Genomic DNA, 21,674 nt, shown 5'->3' on the forward strand with positions numbered 1-21,674 from the left:
TAATTATGACTTGTTTGGGAGAGAGGCAGTGCCCTGCATATGGAACAGCAAGTTACCAATACCTTGCTTGGCAGGGACTTTTTTCTGTGTGACCCCATGTTTGCATTCATAATCTTTTTTTATCTTCTGTCTCCAGGGTGGTTCACACCTTTCCCTTCCTGCACCAAGTCCTGCTCTCTGAAAAAGGTACGCCTTGTGCAACTAACTTCCACATTAACTCAAACCAGGGAGGGCAAAGGAGAACTTCATGGTTTCAAAAAGAAACTCAAAATTTACAAAGCAGCTGCCAATTAGTCAGACCTTAATTTTGCAAATTTATTTAGGAAAAAAAATTTAACATGAGCAAATGAGAATACTTCAGTGTTACAACAGAGTATATAAATGTCTAGCAATAGTCAAATAATTTGATCTTTAAATACAAAATAACCACATGAACACCTAATATACAGGTTTCATCTGAATACATATTTATTAGATAAATATTAGGTTGTCACATCATCTAACTACATACAGTTTTGCAAGACTAAAAATCACAATTATTTTTTCTGACCAGTTTAAAGTATGAAATGATTGCATTGTACTGTACATACAATGTACAAACAAAGACAATGGCCATTTTTGCATGTTACCTCAGATTGTACTTTTTTTTTTTTAATTCTCCTCTGATCGTGATATCAAAAATTGTACAAAGTATGAATTTGGTTACAATTTTTTTTTGTTTTTAATCCCCGTATTTTTCTTCATTATTTCTGTAGCACCCTAAAAATACACAGGTGATAGACTAGTACACGGAAGCTAAATATTACATGTAGATAAAACAAAACAAAACAAAGGATCAGAGTATATTACAGAAGTGAAAGTGGAACAAATGCTGAGACTCCACAAACGCTAACAAACAGGATTCATTTTCCACATAAGATGGAGCTTCAAGCTTTTTTTTTCCTGCGAAATAAAAACAATGCACATTCCAAGGAAAATGAATGCATTTCTGTTAACACGTCTCTATTTGTCATTTACATATGTACAGCTGTCCCTTGAGTCTCCGCTGCAGACACTGGCGTGTATCTGTCAGTCCTATAATAATGTCTTGGCAGCAGAACTGTAGATCTCTGTGGGTTCTTTCCCAGATGAACTTCCATAGGGAAACGATTAAAAGGTAAACAAACAAAAAAGAAGAAGAAAAATACTACTGGAATCTCATATAATAATTAAGCTTTAAAAGAAATGACTGTGATTACCCTATTTGCTAGGTTTTTTTCTCTAAACTTTAATACGGCAGTGAACAGATAAAAAAATCCTAAATTTTCAGAAGCTTTTTCATACTGACTTCACTATACAGTACCTGATTTTAGCTGACAGATAAATTTTAAAACTGTCTCAAATGTCCAACATTTGGGTGATGGGTAAAAATTGTATTTTCTAAGTTCTGCTTAGAAACCAAACGTTTCTGTAAGTTTAAAATGTCAACTGTCTGCTTTAATTATCTATTACTGTACAAAGCAGATGCCAACACTGCTCCAAACATATTGCTAATATCTATGGGGCATTTTTTCCCTTTATGCTTTTCAACAGGTACTTTTAAATGATACATTTTAAATACTACCAGTTAGCAAAAGGTCAATCCTTAACATACCTGGCTTAAAATACTAATATTGTGTTTAAGAGAAAATAAATTTTAGGTGACTAACTTAGCTGCTCAGGAATCAGTGGAGAATGGAACATTAAATAGAATCAATTAAAAAAAAATCAGAGCAACCAGTTCCAACTAATAGTGAGAAATCATCTTCATTCCCAAAGCTATGGCTTAAGGAACTTACCCCCCAAATAGAAAAAACGAACTCTAAGGGCATAAAGTCAGTTTATCATTAGCCACCTCTGCACATGACTTCCAGACCTATATAAAAAATGCAGCAAAAAACGAGGGGGAAACTACTACAGTAAAATGGCTACAAAACACATCTGTATCCATAACTGAACAATGGTCTTTCCTAGGAATTGTGTGATAGCAGCACCACACCACAACCGTATTACCATGTATTACACCAAGGTATCTTTAATATTCTGCAGAGATCCTCTACAGGTTGTCAAGCCTACATAAGAAAAAAGACACTTCTAAGCAGAATAAAATATACTATACTGTTTCCCTCCCCCACCCACCAACATCCCTAAGTGTCTTTGCCCCAGTTTCAGAGATCGGAGCACCAGTACAGCGATATAAATATGGTACCATACAGATTTGCTGCTTGCCTTAGTGCATCTTTACCTGGTCAGACAGCTGGTCCTACATGTTCTGCTCACTTGGGCAAATGAACAAACTCTGCCATTACCAGCTCACGATCACCCACAGTCAATGAACACCAGTCGATCAGCTGGGGTTTCTTTTTCCCTAGGCAAACACAGTTATGTTTCCATGACAGAGCTGGGCACTGATTATCCAGGTACTGCCTGATGTATCAATTCGTTCATCGCATAAATGGATATGAAATTTGGGCTAACTTACCAAAAGAAAATAGGGGGAAAAAAAAATCCAAAACCCAACTCCCTTATTCTGTTAAAGAACCCTCAATTTTCTTTTTTAAAAAAGGACCCATATTTTTCTTCAGACAAGGTATTTAAAAACACCAGCAAAAGTATAACCAGATCATGAAAATGTTGAATATTATCAAAGACAATACTAAAATATTCACAAAGATATTTACAATAGCAATTCTTAAAATAATTGATTTTGCATAATGAACAGCGCCTTTCTTTAAAAAAACTTGAAAGAGGAAAAATATAAGTGTGGGACCATTTCTACATAATACGTTTGACAGATTCAATACTCCTACTGGAAAATAAAAGAACTAAACCGCCATTTCCTTTAATATCTACAGCAAGGTGCTGCTGACTAGCATATATATACCACGACGCACGTACAGCAGTAGTGGGAACCGTTAACAAAAAGAGCAAAATAAAACAAAAAATGCAGAGAATTTACAAACATGACTTTGGTGAGGAAAGCAAATCCAGAGTCGTAAGCACAGGGGATGCCATTTACAGCATTGCAAACTAAACACAGAGGGCTAGGAAGCTATCTAGTCAAACTGACAGGAACAAACAAAATTTTGCCTGGCACTTCAGTTTAAAATGCATTGTGGCGAGCAAAAGAAGGGTGTTTGATTGGATTTGGGAGGAGGAAAAGGAATAGGGTCAAATATACTTTAGTATCAAAAGAAACAAAACCAATAACTGTACAGTGGGCAAAAGCTGAAATGTTGCACCATGAGGGCAAAGTTGGCACACATGCACTTCTTACACAGCTACTGTACATCATTTATAAGAGAGAGAGAGAAAGAGAGACAAAGAGCACAGAAATGGGCACAGAAGCAATAGGAAGCTCATGCAGGAGCAGCAACCACACGAGAAGCAAAGATCACAGGGGCAAGACAGTAATTGTGGCAGCAGGGTCTCTTGAGGGCAGTAGCAATCTACTGACAGGTACTTATTCTCCCCACACTCGGTCCTTCAGGAGAAAGAACTCATCCCAGCAGCCAAAGTTTAAAAAAAGAAACTGAAGGAGGAGAAAAGGAAAAGGCTGAAGTGTCTGTAACAGTCACGAAAACAGAATGCAAAGCAAAACTAAAATGAAGCTGTAAGACGTCTGTCCAATGTCAATGCCCCTTCTCAAGCTGATTATTAAAAATAATTATGCAGATAGTGATGTTACTCTCCCTCCATCCTGCAATGATTTCCTCGCTGCCTTCAACCCAGCTTGTCTTACTATGCATTGTGCAGTACAGACAGTGACACAGTGACACAAACTCTTGGGGCACCGAAGGCTGTAGGTAATAATCAGAAACAGTTTGGTTTGCATCCCCCCCTCCCTCTCTTTTCCATTATGTATGGCATACATGGCAAAAAGATCTATCACAGCAATCTCTACAGCTGGATGTTAACGCAGCCAGAAACGGTACTGATTTGAAATCAAAACCACAGAAAATCCCTAAACATTGCAAACTCTTTTTTAAGTTTTCCTGGGTGTTTCCAATCTGTGTGCTGGGCCAGAGGAATCCTCTGCAAAGAGGTGGTTAAGATCCCTGTGCTTGCAGAAATACCGACACCCACGGCTGCAGCCTGAAGATCTCAGGACTCTGTGACCGAAGTCGCATTAGCTAAACTGCTGGCTCCCTCTGACAGGCCTGTGTGTCTTCCCTATCTTTGCCACTTGACTGTAGGATTTGTGCTTTTTTGAGCTTTGTACGTGGTTTTTTTCATTTTGTGTGTGGCCAGGACCATCATTCCAAGGCAAACCCATGGCTGGAGGGGGGCAGAGGAGAGGTGGGGTAGAGGGAGATACAGTTTCAAAAAAATGGAAGAACAAGCATTGTAAAGACACTCTGAGACGGGTCAATTAAAGACCATTTAGACCATTAAAGACCATAAAGTTCCATTCTGTTGATTTTTCTTCCCTTGCCAAGATCCGGTTTTGCCAAGATACTTCACACTATGTTTATCACAGAACTCTCTCTCTAGAGGATGAACACCAAATGGGGTTTCCAATAGCTGCACAACTGTCTATGCTTCTTTGTCACATGTAGCATGGCAGACTCAGAGATTACTGCATTTATTTAACTTTTGTATTATTTTCTCCCGTCACTTTCACAGTCTTTGAAGCTAACAAAAGCAGTTCCGAGATGAAGAAAGCAGGGAGTGCACCATTGGATCAAGTTGTGAGTTTTTTTTCTTCTCTTGTGGAAAAGGAGTGTTAAGATTCCTCACTGTGCAGCCACACACGTGTGAACAAGTGAAAAGGGTGGGAGAACACATATGGTTTCAGTTGTTCTCAAAGAGAGACAGAAGGTCATCATTGCTATTGCTTGGCAAATCAGGAGGGTCCAGGTATGAAAGCAGCTCATCTGGATTTGTGAGTTCTGGAAGCAGCTATAAAATACAAAGACAAAAGGAAAATTACAGATAACAGAAACACAACTAAGAAAAAAAAAAGGGATTAAACACAACACATTCCTGGAATCTGGTTTTCATAACAACATATCCAAATAAATCAGAAGGCAGTGTCACAAGCCTAACACCCTAAGATGATACAATATCCACTTGCTTGTGAAAGTCTCTGTGACTCAGTTTTTACCTGTGAATTACATCATCATCTCAGTTAGGGTTTCTCAATCAACCTCCCTATCATATTGCCTGGCTTGTGATGCTGAAAAAAACTTCCAGATAAATGCTCATTATGGATGAGCTGCATAAACACTTGAAATGCTTCATAAACACTTGAAACATGCAGTTTGAGTAATACATATTTGAGCTTTAAGGTGGATCAGCAAGGGCTGGTCTGGCTCTCTCACACATCAGTCTGATGGCCACCCAAAGCCTGCATCTCCGCACAAGGAGGCAGCGCTTTCCTTTCCTCACCTGCAGCAACTCCTCAGTGCACTGATGTAAGCTCTGGGACAGTCACCTGGAGCAAGGAACTCACCCAGGGTTGAAACAACCAATAAATCAGGGAAAGTGGGGAAAAAAAACAACTGAGGAGTATGGAAAGAGGCGCGGCAAAGCAGCTGGGTGAGTCCTCCTTCCTGTGGCAGGAATTTACTGTGTTTGGAAGTACTTACTTGACTACAGCATTACATGCAATTCCAGACACTTTAAAGGGTCACAGGTGTAACACTCCATCCAACAGAAGATGCCCTAATCTACACAATGCTTTAAAGTATCAAAAGGAATAGTTGTGGGGCTTCAATTTGTGTTTCCATTAATACTGTATTCCAAGTATAAAATTTTGTTTTTCAAACCATCATAACACATTCTCTTTGATCTGACAGATGACAAGCACATCGTAACTCCTGGGTTGTGCATCAGGCAATGTTTTCTGCTCTATAATGCATTTTACCCTTTTCTTGGCAAATATAAAAGTGTCATATATAAAAAATTGCAGGGAAGAGTTTGTAATAAACCCCTTTTATGTTCTGTATTGTGTTAAAGACAGAAAAATATGGACTGCTTTAACAAACTTGATAGTCGGTATGAGAAATTAATTTTGAGTAGTTCTATGTTTTCAAATATTATAAAACAAAAAGCTTGACTGCTTCACATTTAACATATAAATATTGTATTTATATACTTCTATTATTCTTGTGCAAATGCAACTTCATCTTTTAACTCGATATGGATGAATGTATTTTTCAATAAGCTAAACATGAAATGCAGAAAAAAGTTTATTGCTTTCTAAGCAGTTTGAAAAAGCTGCAATGTCAAGTTTACATAAACAGAGTCTCCCAGAAGGAATGTTTTTCTTAAACTACCACCTCCTTTCATTCATGGTAAAAATGCTATTGTCATGGTACTGGAGATATGAGACTTTTAGATGTACTTCACCTCCTGTCATATTTTTATGAACATCTAGTACAGAAGTCCAAAAGAAAATGGCAGCCCCAAAAAGTGTGGAGAAATTAAAAAATTGAATTTGTCCTACAATTGTACAAATCATTCTTAAAAATTTAACACATTGTCTCTGAGACTCATTCTTGTATACAAGGGATTTCTTTTAAAAGATTTTTTTTTTAAGAAAAGTGAAACTTTAAACAATATACTCAGTATCTGTGAAGTATAAGTCTTCTGAGTTGTGAGGGTGACCTCAGCTTCCCTCAGTCAGAGGGGTCAGGCAGCACAGCCAGCCTCCTGCCCCGCTGGTGTGAAAACCAGAGACCTCAGGAAGGACTTGCTGGGAGCTGAGAATGCTGTGCTAGAGCAGGAGCAGAAGAGAGAGGAGTGCCAGGGCCTGCAAGGGTGTGATGGGGACAGAAGCCACATGAATGTGCCAGACTTAGGGCAGAGTTTGGAGACGTATACCCTGTGCTCCTGAAGTGCAAATTGAGAGGTCTAACCAGCGATTTCAGTCTTGAGCCTCTGCTGTCTGAAGTACCAGTGCAGATCTCCCATCTGTGTCTGCATCCATATGAGGTAGATCCTTTAACCCAGGTTAAACCTTAGACTGCAGCACACTGAATTCCTGTAGAATGACCATGACTATGTCAGTAGGGAGTGGGCCAAGTTGCCCATAGTACAGTGCCCTGTTTGCTTTGTTGCATGGAACTTTCTTCAGCCAGGTTCCACAATACACCCATTAAAATAATCCATCTGATCAGGATCACAGTATTTCCAATAAGTTTATTTCCTACACTGTACAGCACTTGCCTCCCATTAAGAAACCAGCAATCCTCTGTCAGTGAGAACCACAGTACTGTGGTAAGTGTACAGATTTTTGTACTTTGCTTCTCACCAAAGAATGGGTGCTTGACCCATAACAAAATACTTTATGTTTCTTAAATATTGGAAGAAAGAAAAAGACATTTTAATTTCACCTTTTAGTATTGCTCATACAGGGTCCTTAAGGGTTCAGAACTCCAGCTGCCACATGAACTATTGTTCCCGAAAGATGTGCACACAGCCATGTTGTGTAAAACAGCAGAAGTTGCCTCACTGATCACTGCTCCTGTAGCATCCTGGAGCCTCTATCAGTCCCCTAACCCCTTCCCTCCCCTGTGAGGCTACCTGTCAGCCCAGTGCTCCTGTGTGACAGTGAAGATGCAAATATACAGCAACAGCAAATACAGATAAATCCAAGGCACAGAAGCGAACATATCTCTAAGAAACTTCACTGTGCAGCAGCAGACTTTGGAACAGACAGAAGATACACATACAGGAATGCATGACTCAAACAAAAATCAAATCCTAGTGCTGAGGAATTTATATTTTGGGAGGTAGATGGCTAACCAGAGAGATATACCTCAGATAAGTCACTTCCAACTCCACTGAATCAAAGTTAAGAGATGGAAGACTACTTTTGGCCTTAAAACTAGATTTTGTTTAGTTGTGAGCTGCCTCCCACGGCAGCTAAGGAGGCAGAAGATGTCCTTGTTGTTTACTTTCCTGTGTAGTATACAGGGAGGAAGAACTGGTGCTGCTGAGCCACCCACAGGAGCAGGTATGGAAGGGCACAGACAGTTTTTGGCTGCAGGGAGCAGGGACAGTGTCACAGGGTGGGCCAACACAGATCCCCCTCCTGTTGGCCAGGACATGCCGCAGGGCTCAGCAGGCAGCTCGCTTGGCACAGCAACACCACAGATAGAGCCACACACAGCTGTGTCCCTCCTCTTATCCAGGACTGCGACAGCTTGAGGGGTAGGAGAGCACAGCCCAACCAGTGCCAAGGTGGGAAAGGAGGAGATGCCTGAGCTGCCGCCTGATGAAACGCCTGCCTTGGTGTTAGGAAGAGGCTTATGGCTCACACACCATGCAGCTGCTCCAACCAGAACCATCCATTCTCCCAGCAGGCTGGGAGTGCCCTGTCACCTTGGCTGCAGCACCTGTGCCCATGTACCAAAGCATGAAAGCATGGCATGTGCTGTGGAAGCGGGTCCCGTCCCCTGCCCTCCCCGCCCTCCCGCGCGATGCGAAGCACACGCTATGGCAGGCAGATGAGAGTATGACACAGACTTACATCCAGCGAGGGCTCCGGCATGTCGGGTGCTCCCTGTCCACCAGCCTGACCCTCTAAGGCTGAGGAGGGGTTAAAGGGCAGGTCACTGTGTGGATGGTTGCTAGAAGCGGCCGGGGGTGGCTGCCGGGACTGCTGGGTAGGAGGCCCGCTGTGATGTAATGGCTGCCCTGACTGGCTGCTGGGGTGAGGGACGTGCAAACCTTGCTGCATGGAAGTATGGGACTGATCAGTGCTGCCGGGATGAGGGATCTGCGGAGGAGGAAAAAAGCAGGAAAAGAAAGTGAGGCCACAAGGTACAGTGCTCGCCGTGCCTGACTCTGTAACTGCATGTTATAAAACGAAATGAATTTAAAAATGATACACACAACCAAAAACCCCAACAAAACCAATCAACAAACAAAAGAAAAAGAAATAAAAAAGCACCATCGGAAAAGAAAACTCCATATCCCAAAGCCGGAGGAAGTATTTCAGCTTTTTGAAGGTTGTCTGCTAGGGGGAACAACACACTGGACTTGTGCTGTTGGCTTGCTTCCTTGTAATGTGGAAAACTCTTTGTGAAGATGCAAAACAATGCACTGCAAAGAGGAGGGAAGGAGGCTTATGGGTGCTGCTCAGCATTAGCAAGGCAGATGCTTTTGCCCTAAAAGAATTTATGAATAAATGGAGAATTTGTTGAATGATCCCTATGCCAGGAAACTCATGAACTGAGAAAATGCATCATTTCTGCTCAGCTCCCCTATTTGGTAGCTTCCTGACACCGCAGCCTATTCCTGTTTCAGCTTATTACAAACATCTTGCAAACACCAGCTCTTCCCCACTTCTTCCCTCCTTTTCTTCTCAGAATGCAACACCCCTGTTAAAGGCTGAAGGTTTTCCTCACTGATATTCCTGGGTTCTGACGGCTAACAGAACCCAGGCGGCTCAGGAAGCGCATTTCCCACCACGAGCCGAGCTGCTGTGGGTGGCTGCACACCTGCTGACTGCAAAGTACACTGCCTTAGCTTAAACTAAGCCAACGACCACACTCTGCTTTGTATTCATGCTGTGGATGAGTTCTCTAGCAAGAGCTTCATGGATTTTTATGTTTTTCTGTAGGGAATAAACTACCAATCCACATATGCCTTCCTAACCCTGTTACTGAATGGGGGAAAAGTCTTTCTCACATGACAGAGAAGCAATAAAAATGCACAAGTCCAATTCTTCCTTCTGCTGCATGTCACATTTAATTCTGGTGGATTCTCTGGGGCTTGACCTTGGTGCCATGAGAAAGAAGAGTCTGAATGCCTTAGAATCAGATACCTCATGTTATTTGGGTATATGGAGAAACAAAAAATGCACACATTTTTTGAGGAATGCTACATATTGGACAAAGTGAAGCTGAAATAAAAGAACAAATACATACAACAACAGCATGAAATTCATCCAGCCAAGCCAACAGAAACCAGCAAAATGCTATGTCAGTGTTCACCCTTTCATATCACATAAGCTGCAAAGTTATCTTAACCTCAGCCTTCAGCTTTGGAAAGCAAAAGGGAGGTTATTACAAAACTTAATTTAAATGTTCCCATTGAAAAAAAAATAGAGAAACAAATATTTAAAAAGTACTTTTCACCACTCTTAGGAAAACTGAAACTTGGATACTGATCCATTGGGACGGTCACACTCAGCTGCATGGAGTGTGACTTTCAATACTTTGGTATTATGAAGGTTTGTGGAAAGGATCCTACCTGCAACATGGCATTTGGCTCTCTTTCCCATATGAGATTTTAAAGTAACTGGCAAAAAGTACTGATGCATATCTTGCCATTGGGGTCACAGTCTGACTACTTGAAAAACATTCTACAACACTGTTGTTACCTTAGGGGTAAGTTTGTACAAAATCTGCCCACAGACCACACTTTAATGTAAATGAATTTGCAGCCCAAAAACCTTGCAAAAGTCCAAGTATAAGTAGATGTCTGTCTTAATAGTACTGCTTCCTTCCTCACTCATTGAGGATGTGTGCAACAGAAAATGTGGAAATTAGAAAGCTTAATAATAACAAAAAGTAAAAAGCAATTTATGACAGTGTTGTTAAAGTGGGAAACCAGTTTCCGGAAAAAAACAAAACCAAAAAAGATTATATTGAATAGTCTCTTACATTTGTCCCTGAATGCTGAAGGCAAGGGTCAGACTGGCACGTCTATATCAGCAATTATTTAAACCAGGGGAGGAATTCATATGTTCTCAGACAAATTTCAAAACAAATAAGCTGGTTAGAAATTCTACATTATGTTTATACAGGCAAGGATTTAAATATATGTATATTTAGTTGATAAGACAGTCACTTGGGTCCTTAGACAACTGTTGTATAGGGAGTAATTGTTTATTTTAAGACTGATGGCCACCATATTCTTTGAAGAGCCATTGTAGGTTCAAAATCCATCTGACTTAGGCCACTGGCTCCACCAGCCTCCCAGTGAGAATGCAAAATGCTCAGGACTGGAACACTTTCTATTTGCATTCAGCTAACTAATTAAAAGTTTGATATGGTGCAAACACATTGTAAGGAACACACTTTGGGTACGTTTAGCTTGTACCTGCAACTCCCACCGTTTTATTCTGAAAGCACTAACCCACACTATGAATGCAGAGTCTAACAAAGTTGCCTTTGCTTGCATAGCAAGATAATTCCAGAGTTGTTTTTAGAGGCATAAACTTTGCCACTCTTAAAGCATTTACAGTCTATAAAAGAAAAGCTTATAGCAGACAACTACATCTTCAGCCTGATAGCACAGAACACAACTCTACAGCCCAACAGTGACCTCTAGGAGCGCCGAGATGTACCACCGTGCAGCAACAGGACTTGCCAGCTGCACAGCAATATTCCTTCTGTCTCTGAAGAATATTATTAGTGGGGGGGGAAAAATATCACCAGGTTAAGTCAATGATTTATATCTCTCTCCATTACCAGCGTCACAGTTTTACCAACTCTTTTGCTGTGTTAGATACCAAAACTACTAAAAGATGCCGTCCTGCCTGCCCTGCTGATGTTTTTGGCCACTTTTCCCATCCGCCCCTTTTCCATGTCTGCAAGGTGAAACCTTGTAGACATGCACTGAATTGCCCCACCCTGCCCCTGAATTAGTTTCCAATCTCACCAGTACCTGGGTCCAGATCACTATATGGCTGAGGTAACTCTTTTGTTGGTCTGAGAGGGAGGAAAAGTGAATACAAAACAAGAGCGATGACTTTTTACAGTGGTACCAGTTCTTATCACCTCACTGTGCATATGAATCCATGGTGTCATCATCCATTGCTCAGTCACCCCTTACACTGTCTGCAAGAAGCACTAAACTAGAGCTAACTGAATTCTCCTCTGTCTAAAACTTGTTTACAATTTCTGAAAACAAAATATGATGTGATTGTGGCAGCTGTTCTGAAGCAATCTTGCACTGTTGCAATGTAGCATCTGTTCCACAGCTCTCACAACACTCTATGCTGGGGAAGGGGTATTCTGGTCATGTTTCAGGTCTTGATTTTTTTCTTCTTCCATAGGAGTGGAACAGCAGTGTTGAGGGAAGGAAATTCTGATTGATTCATCCCTGGTTACCCAGCCCTACCTACACTGGGCAAGTATCTGCATTTCCTGCAGCGACCTACAGAGTGACTCCAGAGAGTTGATCTGGAGGGATCAACTTTCTCTACCTACCACTGCGTAAGGGCCACCACATAAAGCTTCAAAACAGGAATGTCAGGAACTTCCTCAGCAGCATTCAGCTCCAGTAAGAGAGACCTCAGGTGTAAAAGGACCAGACCAAACATCCAATCCCAACTCACCTTGTAAACTTGTAATGGCCAAAGTGAATAGTATGTGCAAACTACTAAAATCTACTAACTGTGTAAAACGGAAAGACAGAACCCCAGAGAAGAGCACAGGCAACATCTTAAAACCTTGGTTCAATCACACAATTTGTTTACAGTTGTTTTTGTATGAAGTGTCTCTCCAACGACATGCAGCTACACAATTTAGGCATGTGTTAAAGGCATATTATTTCTCTAAAAGCAGTGATTTTAAAGATGCTTTTCTTGAGTGTCTGCTACAGACAAACAGTTCATTTTGAGAGAAAAGAACAAAAGAAAGAGGGTAAGAGAGAAAGAGGAAAGCAGAGATTTTATAACACTGAAAAGGCTGTGTGGGAGCACTTAGAGTCCTCAAATGTGGACTGAAGACTGCACAGCCACGTTGACAAGGTTAATCCAATTCTCCTGTGCTAAAAGACCTGAAAATTGATCCTCATTACAGAAAACCAGCCATTGACACAATGTAGGAATCTGCTTTAGCACTGCTTCCTATTCCCAAATGGTATTGCTTGAGTATCATGATAGATGAGGGAGAAATGAGGCAAAGGTTTACTTTACCTGCCAGCTATCATAAGCAAGTGTCAGATTTGCTACAGATTGGCCCACAGAACCGAAAGTCCATTAACATTTGCACAAATACACTCCCACAGCTCTGGAACATGCATAGCCTTGAGAAACCTTCATCTCTGCTATATGTAAACAGTCCCATTTTCAGAAAGCTACAAATTCTTCACTTTTATATTCAACCACTTCATATCCTACCACTTCAGAAATTTCATCAGGGCAACTACTACAGCAAAGGTATAGCTGTTAACTGATGAAGTCAAGAGGTAGGTGCCAGGTAATGGGAAACAAAGAATAATTCCTTGTGAGTTTGATTCAAAGGAAAGCAGCTGTGAGTGGTTCAGGCTGATATTATTTCCTCTCACTACTGTATTTTAATACTGCGTGGTGGGTTCTAATGCAGAGAATTCTGACCACTCTAAGATGTGTATGTGGAATTTGCCAATGCAAAACTATGTTTACAGCATGTTTGTTCTCATTTATTAGCCTGTAAAATGGTGAAGTCATTACAGTTTCTGGACTCTTCCTTTGCAGACAGTCTTGGTACTTGGACTCTCTCCAAACTATACTAAGAACTCTTTCTCTGCTCTCTTCTATTTCTCACCATCCTCCTTGGAAAACCCACTGCCAGCTAGAGGAGACATTGACTGAGTAGGCTTTTGCTGAGCATCTGCTACCACACTTCCTCATTACATTCTGAAATTGTACTTTCTAGGATTCACTAAAGACACAGCACATATGACTTGTCAAGTTAAACATCCTTCCTGTGCAGTAACAGCACACTTTAAACCCCCTGCCCTGCAACTTAAATGAACATAAAAGGATGTACACACACCCCACACACTAAGTTAAAATAGATGACTAACCATGCCTAAGAGCTAAATGCTGCTGGTAGCTTTTCTATCACCTAGTTGCTGCAGTACTGCATTTTCTGGAGATATATAAAGTTCTGTATAGATAACTCAGTGCTCTGAGCAAGCTGCTTTTCCAATGCACAGTTGTGCCCCACCATCTGAGACCTGAGGAACCTCTATTTTTCAGTCTCTTATATCGATACTCTCAGACCAGTGGCAGCATCTCTCCTTGAAATCTACAGGCTTGTCCTATTACCAAAAGTTTAAAGGTGCCTTTCATGCTACTTGAGTAGAATTCCCCCTCAAAACGCTTTGATGCAAATTCTTCCCTCAGAGAAAGAGCCAGGGAAGATATTGTCCCTGCTCTGAAGTCATCCAATATCGTGCTTTAACAAGCTGTCTCTTGGAGATGGATATTCACGGTCCTGCTGGCCTAGGGAATGAAGTACATTTTTTTTTTCATGTGTCAGAGCAAAGCACAATGATTAATACAAGCACACTGAGCCAGGTTCTTTCTTTTGGATAAACAAGCTTAAATGGCAATTCAAGAAGTGCAGAAATGCTTTTCCAAAAACTCAAAATGGCCAGAAACTAAATATGGCATTTCCGGCATTTCTCAGGATTACTCTATTTCACAAACTTCCCAGGTGAGAAATCCACAAAAAGTATAAGGCAAGTCCATCAGCTGGATGAGAGCTCCTTACCCCCACGAACGAGAATCTACGTGCCCAGCACCATTACTTACAGATTCCTGCATGGGGTGACTGAGAGGTTTGTCGAGAGCTGCCATGCTGCTCGGCATGTCTGGGGGATGTGACAGCTGTGGCCCATGCATGAAGTCATTCATAGATGTGCCACCAGGATTCCCATGTGGGAAGTCAAAATTGCCATGACCTTGGTAACTGTTGCCTGAAAGAGAAACAGATGTGATTTGTTTCCCAACGTTGATCTCTCCGAGTATCTTGCAGGAGCTGTGTGATGTGACGCCCTCCCTGCACAGCACAGGGAGCTGTGACAATGAACGTGACAACGCTGTGTCCCCAGTGCTGAGCGAGAGGGGACAGGGCACTCGGCTTCCCAACACTGGCTGCTGCAATAATTCATTTATGTGTTGGAACTAATTGAAAACTGCTGACATTTTGAAAAACTACTGCCAAGTCCCCACATAAACTTAACCATGCCGAGAAGTAAACGGGATATTAAATTCTATGGGATATTTGTATCTGGAAGCATCTCAGTGTAGCTGAGACTGACATCCCAAGTACCAAATTATTTATAGGACACCTGTGTTATTTATGTCTATGCTTCTACACACTCAGTAAGATTGTAGCATTGCTTCAGTTTCTGATGAAAGTAATTGACAGAAGTGAATCTGGAAGATGCCACAATACCAGTTCATAGCACAACATCTGTTTTACCCCTTTATAAAAGGCATAGAAGAGGTGTTCATATCTAATTGGAGCTCCCACAAAATGTAATAAAAGTCAGTTGACTGACTGGATTTACACACACATCCTGAAGCACGCCTGGAGTCCCCTGGTGGTCTGCAGAACAAGAACTGTATGACCACTGTCCATATGGATCCAGCCCACCTCAGCCCAGGGATCTCCATCTGAATTCTAAGGCAAGCAGGTATCCCAATACAGGGATTTTACTCTTCATATTTTTTTTGTCAAGATTCCTCTCTTAACACTTCCAACTCATATATCAGCTCTGGTGGTTTATTTGCTACGAACAGCAAAACTGAACAGCAAGAAAAATGAACTAAAACCATTCACCTATTTCATACAAGCAACTGAGCTGGATGATACTGAGCTCTGAAACAACAGAATAGTTTTGGAGATTGCACAGAGAGCCTGCAGTTTGTCAGCTGAAGTACAGCAGTTTTAAATATTCAACTCAAGAAGGGAGTTTGACAAACTGAAGTAGTTGCATCATTTGCTCTTTAGCACAGCTTCACAAGCAGAAGTTTAATCTTGAAGGAATAGAAGTCATTAGCCATGTAACAGTACTTCTCAAAGACGTCGGGACTTTGATCTATCATGTAAATACTGCAGAGCCTTACTAATTCTCATTTTGTTAATCTGCAAACTGGATGAGTCTCACAGAACATAGCTGGTCTTGCCTTGCATCAGGAATAATTAATTAGCAGGCAGCTGGAATGTGGTCTTGTACTACCGAATATTTGTTATATTTGCAAATTAAACTTCAGTATGCTTCCGTCAAACCCAAATAAACAGACATAAACCACAGCAGTAATACTACTACTGCATTGCTCTAAAGACATGTTAATCAGAGGACATTATGTAATTGCAATCACTAAGTTTCAGTGCACGTATTGATGGAGAATAAAGATACAAGGCAGCATGCCCAGGGAGTTACAGCCATGCAGCAGCAGGCCCCTCTCTGCAGCAAGAGTAGTGCCATGTGCTGAGGGAGAGACCTGTCAGACATTTAGGATAATCTGGTGCTCTGCATTGATATCCCTATTGCAGGGGAAATAGGAGAGCATGGGTTTCACCTGCCAGTGATGACTCAAGGCTCCAAAGAGCAGTGACTACCTCTGCTACAGGACCCATAGGGGAAGGCAGCAAAATAACATTCTAGGCAGCAATGCTCACACAAAGCCTAAACCCCACACTTGACGTGACTATCCTGTCCCCTCCTGAGTCTGAGCTGGAAATATGGTGAAGGATAGACAGCTCTGTTCTCAGGCTCTCACTGCACTTCACTCCTACTAAATGAGGGAAAAAATTGTGATTCAGTTCTTGGCTTTGTTATAGTAATCATTCATCTGTTTGAAAACCTTAAAAGTTTTATCATCTGTCATCAGTTTTGCAGCCACTGGAGCAAATTAACCGTATTTTGCACGCAATCTATATTTTTCTTCAACGCCTGCAAAAAGCATATGTATCACCTTGTAATCAATTTGGGGATTCTGATAGTGTGAACAGTTGGTCTTTTCCCAGAGCTGAACTGACTCATATCATGTTACTTGCAAAAGAAACAGTCTCTGGCTTCATGTTTTTGGAATTGTCACTATAACTGAGTTATTCACAACATACCAGTAATTTGAAAACCTATCTCCATTGCCTGTATTTAGTTCCCTGTTCCTCAATCTGGTAGCACATGGGCAGAGGAACTCAAAAGTAATTTTCTAATGCAAAGGTGTTTGCAAGGCAGCTAAAAGCTCTTTAAAAGTCATCCCTTTTCTGGTGGCCTACTAAATGTCGCTCACCTGGCCACGAGTTAACCTAATGGCCCAAGTAGCAGGGTTAACGGGTCAGGTTCTCTACTTATGTAGCACTAGATGTTTTCACTTGAGAGTGGAACAGAAGGAAAATGCACAGAAAAAAAGGCAGAAATATGTCTGTTGTGGCAGGCCATGAATATAGAAGGTAACATAGAATGTTTCTTGATTCAGGGAGAGCTGCATGACTATGAATATGACAAGCATCAAATACTCAAAATAGTAAATAAAATAACTAAATAAGACAATATACTACTAAAATATAATGCTTACTAAAATATACATTCTGTTGAACAGATGAATCTTAACTGAAAAGACTTATGCAGAATTTCAGAATTGCAGCCATATAATTTGCTTTCCTCATGCATCACTCTGAGAAGATGCACTGACACACCTGAATCACAAGGCTGACTGAATCACTGAGTTCTAGAGTGAGCAGCTGGGTGCACAAAGCTGTAAAACTAACCTTGGTTACCATACTCGGTGGAGTTGTTGCCTCCTGGAGGAGGAGGTAGGGATGGGTAAGGTGACGGGCCAGGACCCAAAGCTGCAATCATCTCCATTACGTTTGGCATGATCATCTGGCTTGGACTCATGGTCTTAAACCTTTTTGAGGGAATGCCATCTGGGTCATCTTTGATGTGAATATCTGACTTTATAGGGACCGGCCTCCAACTGCAAGTTGGATCAATGGTAACTTCTTCAAACTCGGAGCTGTAAAGTAATGTGAAAATTTAGCATATCAGTTGAATTTTTTAAAATCAATTCTGCTGAAGTTTCCATAAGAATCTGCATGGTAACCAATGTTCTGAAATGCTCTGGTGTAATACAACATTAAGATCTTTCACTCCTCAAGTGTGTGCTGAGAGCAAATTTAAAAAAAGGCAACCATGAGATCACATTTCTGTGTTTACCCACACAACGAAATCCAAACACATCGATTTAGTTTGCCACCTGTGAATCAGAGGGACTGCTTGTAATTACAAGAAAGCATTTAATCCTCCATTCTGGATCTTCTGTCTGCTTCACTGGTGAGGCTGCCATTAAGAGATAACCCAAACAAGATCTATGAAGAAGATGGAAACTGATTCACTCTACCACCTGCTCCACCAAGGCGCCATGCAATAGACAGGTTCAATCACCAAGATCTATTGTGGTGTGACTATCTCAGTATTCATTACTATATCTTCTAGTTGCTTAGTCTTGGATATCAGGAGGGAGATCACTTACTTTTGTATAGCGTTCAGAATGCCCCACATATACTGGTCAACCTCCAAGCCCTCCAAGAGAGCAGTTTTACTAGAAAGTAAAAAGAACCAAACTTCATGTTAGAATATTGGTAGGGAAAGAATGATTTGGGGCAAATAGTTTTAGTTCTACATCTACATTACCAGGATATTTACATCAAACAGATGAGATAAGGATATGTCTACTTGTGTGTGTCCACAAGCTGTTCACATTCTTTAAGTAATTTTTGTTAGTGAAATACGTTGCAAATTTAAAGTATTTTCAAACACAGCAGATCTCTCCTGTGAACATCAGTTAGCACCATTTTTTTTAATTAGATCCTTCTCTTTTTTTGAGCTCCACAGTACTATGGCTTCAAAGCAACTATGTATTACAGCTATTTTACTTAAGATCAGCACAGATGGGGACAGAACAAAACAAAACCAGAAATGATTTAGCTATGTAGGCACTTAGATCTGAATGCAGGTGCTCATGCTCAGAGAAACAGTACAAAAATTTAGCCTGGATGCATGAATACATGAATTAAGAAAGCAAGATATCCAATTCTTGTGATATTTTTAGCCCAACTTAGGAGAAAGAAAAGATTTGGGCAGTTTGGAGAAAGCACTTGTGTGTTAGGACACGAATCAACCATGGACAGTAATTGAAACAAGCTCATCTCCAGCCTGCCATGTCCGAAGAACAGCCAGAATGGACAATCCCCACTGCTGTCTGTACCTAACACTGGCTGGCAGAGCAGGGACCCAACTGGAGACTTGTGCAGACCCAGTGCCAGCTACAGCTGCTGGAGCTGAAAAGCCCTGGCTCCTCAGCTGAGGCTGGAACACGCTCCCAACCCTGTGCACTGAGCATAGGAGGTTACAGACACTGGACGGGCCTGCAGACATTCTGCTGTTTTTTCTACCCAGTTAAACATAAGGATGGACAGTCTGTAACCACTTCTGAGTTTTTCTTCCATTTTTTCTGCAGTATACTAGCTGTTTTCTGGTCAAAACATAAGTTTGAAATTATGCCAAGGTATCCATCCCTCTTTTCCTCTAAGCAACAACTCCAATTTTTTGCTCCCTGGAAATTTTTTACTTTTTTAAAAATTAGACTTAGTCTGGATTGTAGATATCTGCCTTATCAATGTAAATATTTGAGCCTCTTTTGAACTCTACACAACCCGTTGATAATCTGTAATGAAAGCTTGTGAGAAAGTATCTCGTTATATGTTTTTAGATTTCTAATAATCCAGGGTGGTAAAATATTGCAAGAATTCTCATTGGACTTTATGCTCTTTAAGTAAACGTGATATATAAACCTTATTTCCTAGAACTTCCTTCTTCTCCCCTTCATGACCTTAAATATGATCTAAATTTGGTCAAATTGTGTACAACTGCATTTTATGTAATATGGGTGCACTTACTTGCATACTGGACACCGCCAAGTTCCTCTTTCACAGTTCAGTTGCAAGTAAGATTCCAGATCAAAGCACTAGGTATCAGAAAGAAACAAAAAGGAAAAAACCAAACCAGACAAAACAAAAGGAAACAAACGGAAAATTCTGTATTAAATGAATCAGTTAGACAAAAGTAAAACTGACATGAAAAAAGCCTACTAGCACTGATAACTAAACCAAACAGCTTACTTTTCCCCTCTACATTAAACATATATACAGTTAATTACTGAGGCTGACAGACATAAATGCCATGTATTAGGCGCTCTCATACGATAAGCAAGCTGACAGTACTGTAACAACACATGGCTGAGGGAACCCTGCCAGGAACTGGCATCTACTCACTTGTACATGCTTGCAGTCGTGACCCCTCGCCGGGAGCTGAATCCGCCGGAATGTGATCGGACACTTCAGAGACACTTTAATGGCAGTCTGCTCCACTCCATCTTCCCCATTTAGTGTTGCATTGCCAGAGGAAGCTGCCACACTGCTGAAGTTCCTCTTGACTGTTCAGGAAGAAGGTGTGTATAGATGTGAGAAAGCACGAGTGTATTGTAAGTTTTAACACAAATACGAAAGACCAACACTTCAACACTTAAGGGACAATTTAATGACCAGTATACCCACAGAGGTGTCGTCCGTGTAATTTAGACCATTCTACTGTACAGACAAACCACCACACATGCATATCAGACAAGTGCACCACAGTGCTTGTCATACAAGCACTGAAAACAGCCCTAGATAAATAAAGAATAAATCTTCCTTTCAGGTGAGTCAGAAACAAATATGGGGGAAAAGCCAGAGAGATTCTCCTGGAATAGGACAGCCTTCTTTAGGAACTAAGCTTGTGTCCTTGGAAATTCATTACCTCCACGCAAATAGTCCGTAATATTTGAGGATACCAAGGATTCATCTACCCACATCATGTTCTGGAAACTCCTTAAGTACAGCTTAAGGTTATCAATGAACAAGTAAAAATCTGGTGTAGAGATAGCTTATCACAACTGAACATAGGCATTCTGGAAAGTCATCACCCACACAAAATGCAAACTCACTCTTAGTGATGCAATGTTCTGCTGGGAGGAGGCGTTTCTTTAGTAGACCTTGAAGTACAGAGCGAACTGATGGCCGGTGCACCAACTGCAACACGAACAAGTGTGACTGCAAGAAGACACATTTTGTTAGGAAGAGAACCAAACACACATGTTCAGTACACTCCTGAACAGAGCTGCACTCTTCCCTTGGACACTTGGTTCCTGTGAGAGCCTGAGGCTTAAACATAAAAGCTGTTTCTGCTCTGCTGAGCACACACGCTCCCTTATGGATATTCTGCGCACTGTGCAGTTGCTCCATGCTTAATGTATACAGGGCTTTAAAAAAAGCAAGGATCTTCTGCATTTTCTCCCTGCTTAATATTCAGCATACGTACAGCTGACATATTAATCTCTGACATCAGGGTTTATTTTTAAAACCCTGGACTGTCTGACACAGTCTAGCCTACCTGCCTGCCCTCAGACTACGTGGGAAGTTGCAAAAACAATTTGCAACTGATGTGCCTGGAATCAGTTGAATCTTCTTACCCTACACAGAGCTCGTTGTGGATTCACAGGATGCTGCCCCCTGCTCTTAGCCACCAGATAAATGACATTACGCAGGGAAACATTCGTGTGAAGTAAAGCAAAATGGGTGGATGGCTTCTTGTCAAAGTGCCTCACACTGTGACCTTGTGAGAGCTAGCAGCTTGCTTTATTGTCAGTGACAAGAGAACAGTCAGAAGCTCAAACTGGATTTGCAGAACAGTCTGCATTAAAAATACAGTACTCAACCCTGAGAGTAACTAACCCATGGAAAAGGAGGAAGGGGAAAGCTGAATGGTCTCGATTGCATCATTGAATATGAGTTTTTCATCTGAAAAGGTATTTGAAAAATCATCACCAGCACCAATGATTATGATGGTGATGTTTTCATGACAAACCGTAG

General features: G+C 41.1%; 1 protein-coding gene across 10 annotated transcripts in view; it reads right to left on the reverse strand.

Annotated features, from left to right (window-relative positions):
* Positions 1 to 444: 444 nt before the first annotated feature.
* Positions 445 to 21,674, reverse strand: part of ZMIZ1 (zinc finger MIZ-type containing 1) — a 294,507-nt gene continuing 273,277 nt past the window's right edge. For 9 of the 10 annotated variants that reach the window (XM_042018525.1, XM_042018532.1, XM_042018526.1 and 6 more), the window contains 8 exons: positions 20,750 to 20,855; positions 20,040 to 20,200; positions 19,665 to 19,732; positions 18,239 to 18,307; positions 17,475 to 17,722; positions 14,504 to 14,667; positions 8,498 to 8,746; positions 445 to 4,920 (listed from right to left, as the gene is read on the reverse strand). In XM_042018525.1, the coding sequence (XP_041874459.1) occupies positions 4,813 to 4,920; positions 8,498 to 8,746; positions 14,504 to 14,667; positions 17,475 to 17,722; positions 18,239 to 18,307; positions 19,665 to 19,732; positions 20,040 to 20,200; positions 20,750 to 20,855 (1,173 nt within the window). In that variant the 3' untranslated portion in view covers positions 445 to 4,812. The remainder of the gene's footprint in view (positions 4,921 to 8,497; positions 8,747 to 14,503; positions 14,668 to 17,474; positions 17,723 to 18,238; positions 18,308 to 19,664; positions 19,733 to 20,039; positions 20,201 to 20,749; positions 20,856 to 21,674) is intronic. The other variant, XM_042018528.1, reaches the window with a different exon arrangement.

This window comes from Corvus kubaryi, unplaced genomic scaffold (genome assembly GCF_017639235.1).
Source record: "Corvus kubaryi isolate FWS band 111438036 unplaced genomic scaffold, C.kubaryi_AGA036_p1.0 138, whole genome shotgun sequence".
NCBI classification, from domain to species: Eukaryota; Metazoa; Chordata; class Aves; order Passeriformes; family Corvidae; genus Corvus; species Corvus kubaryi.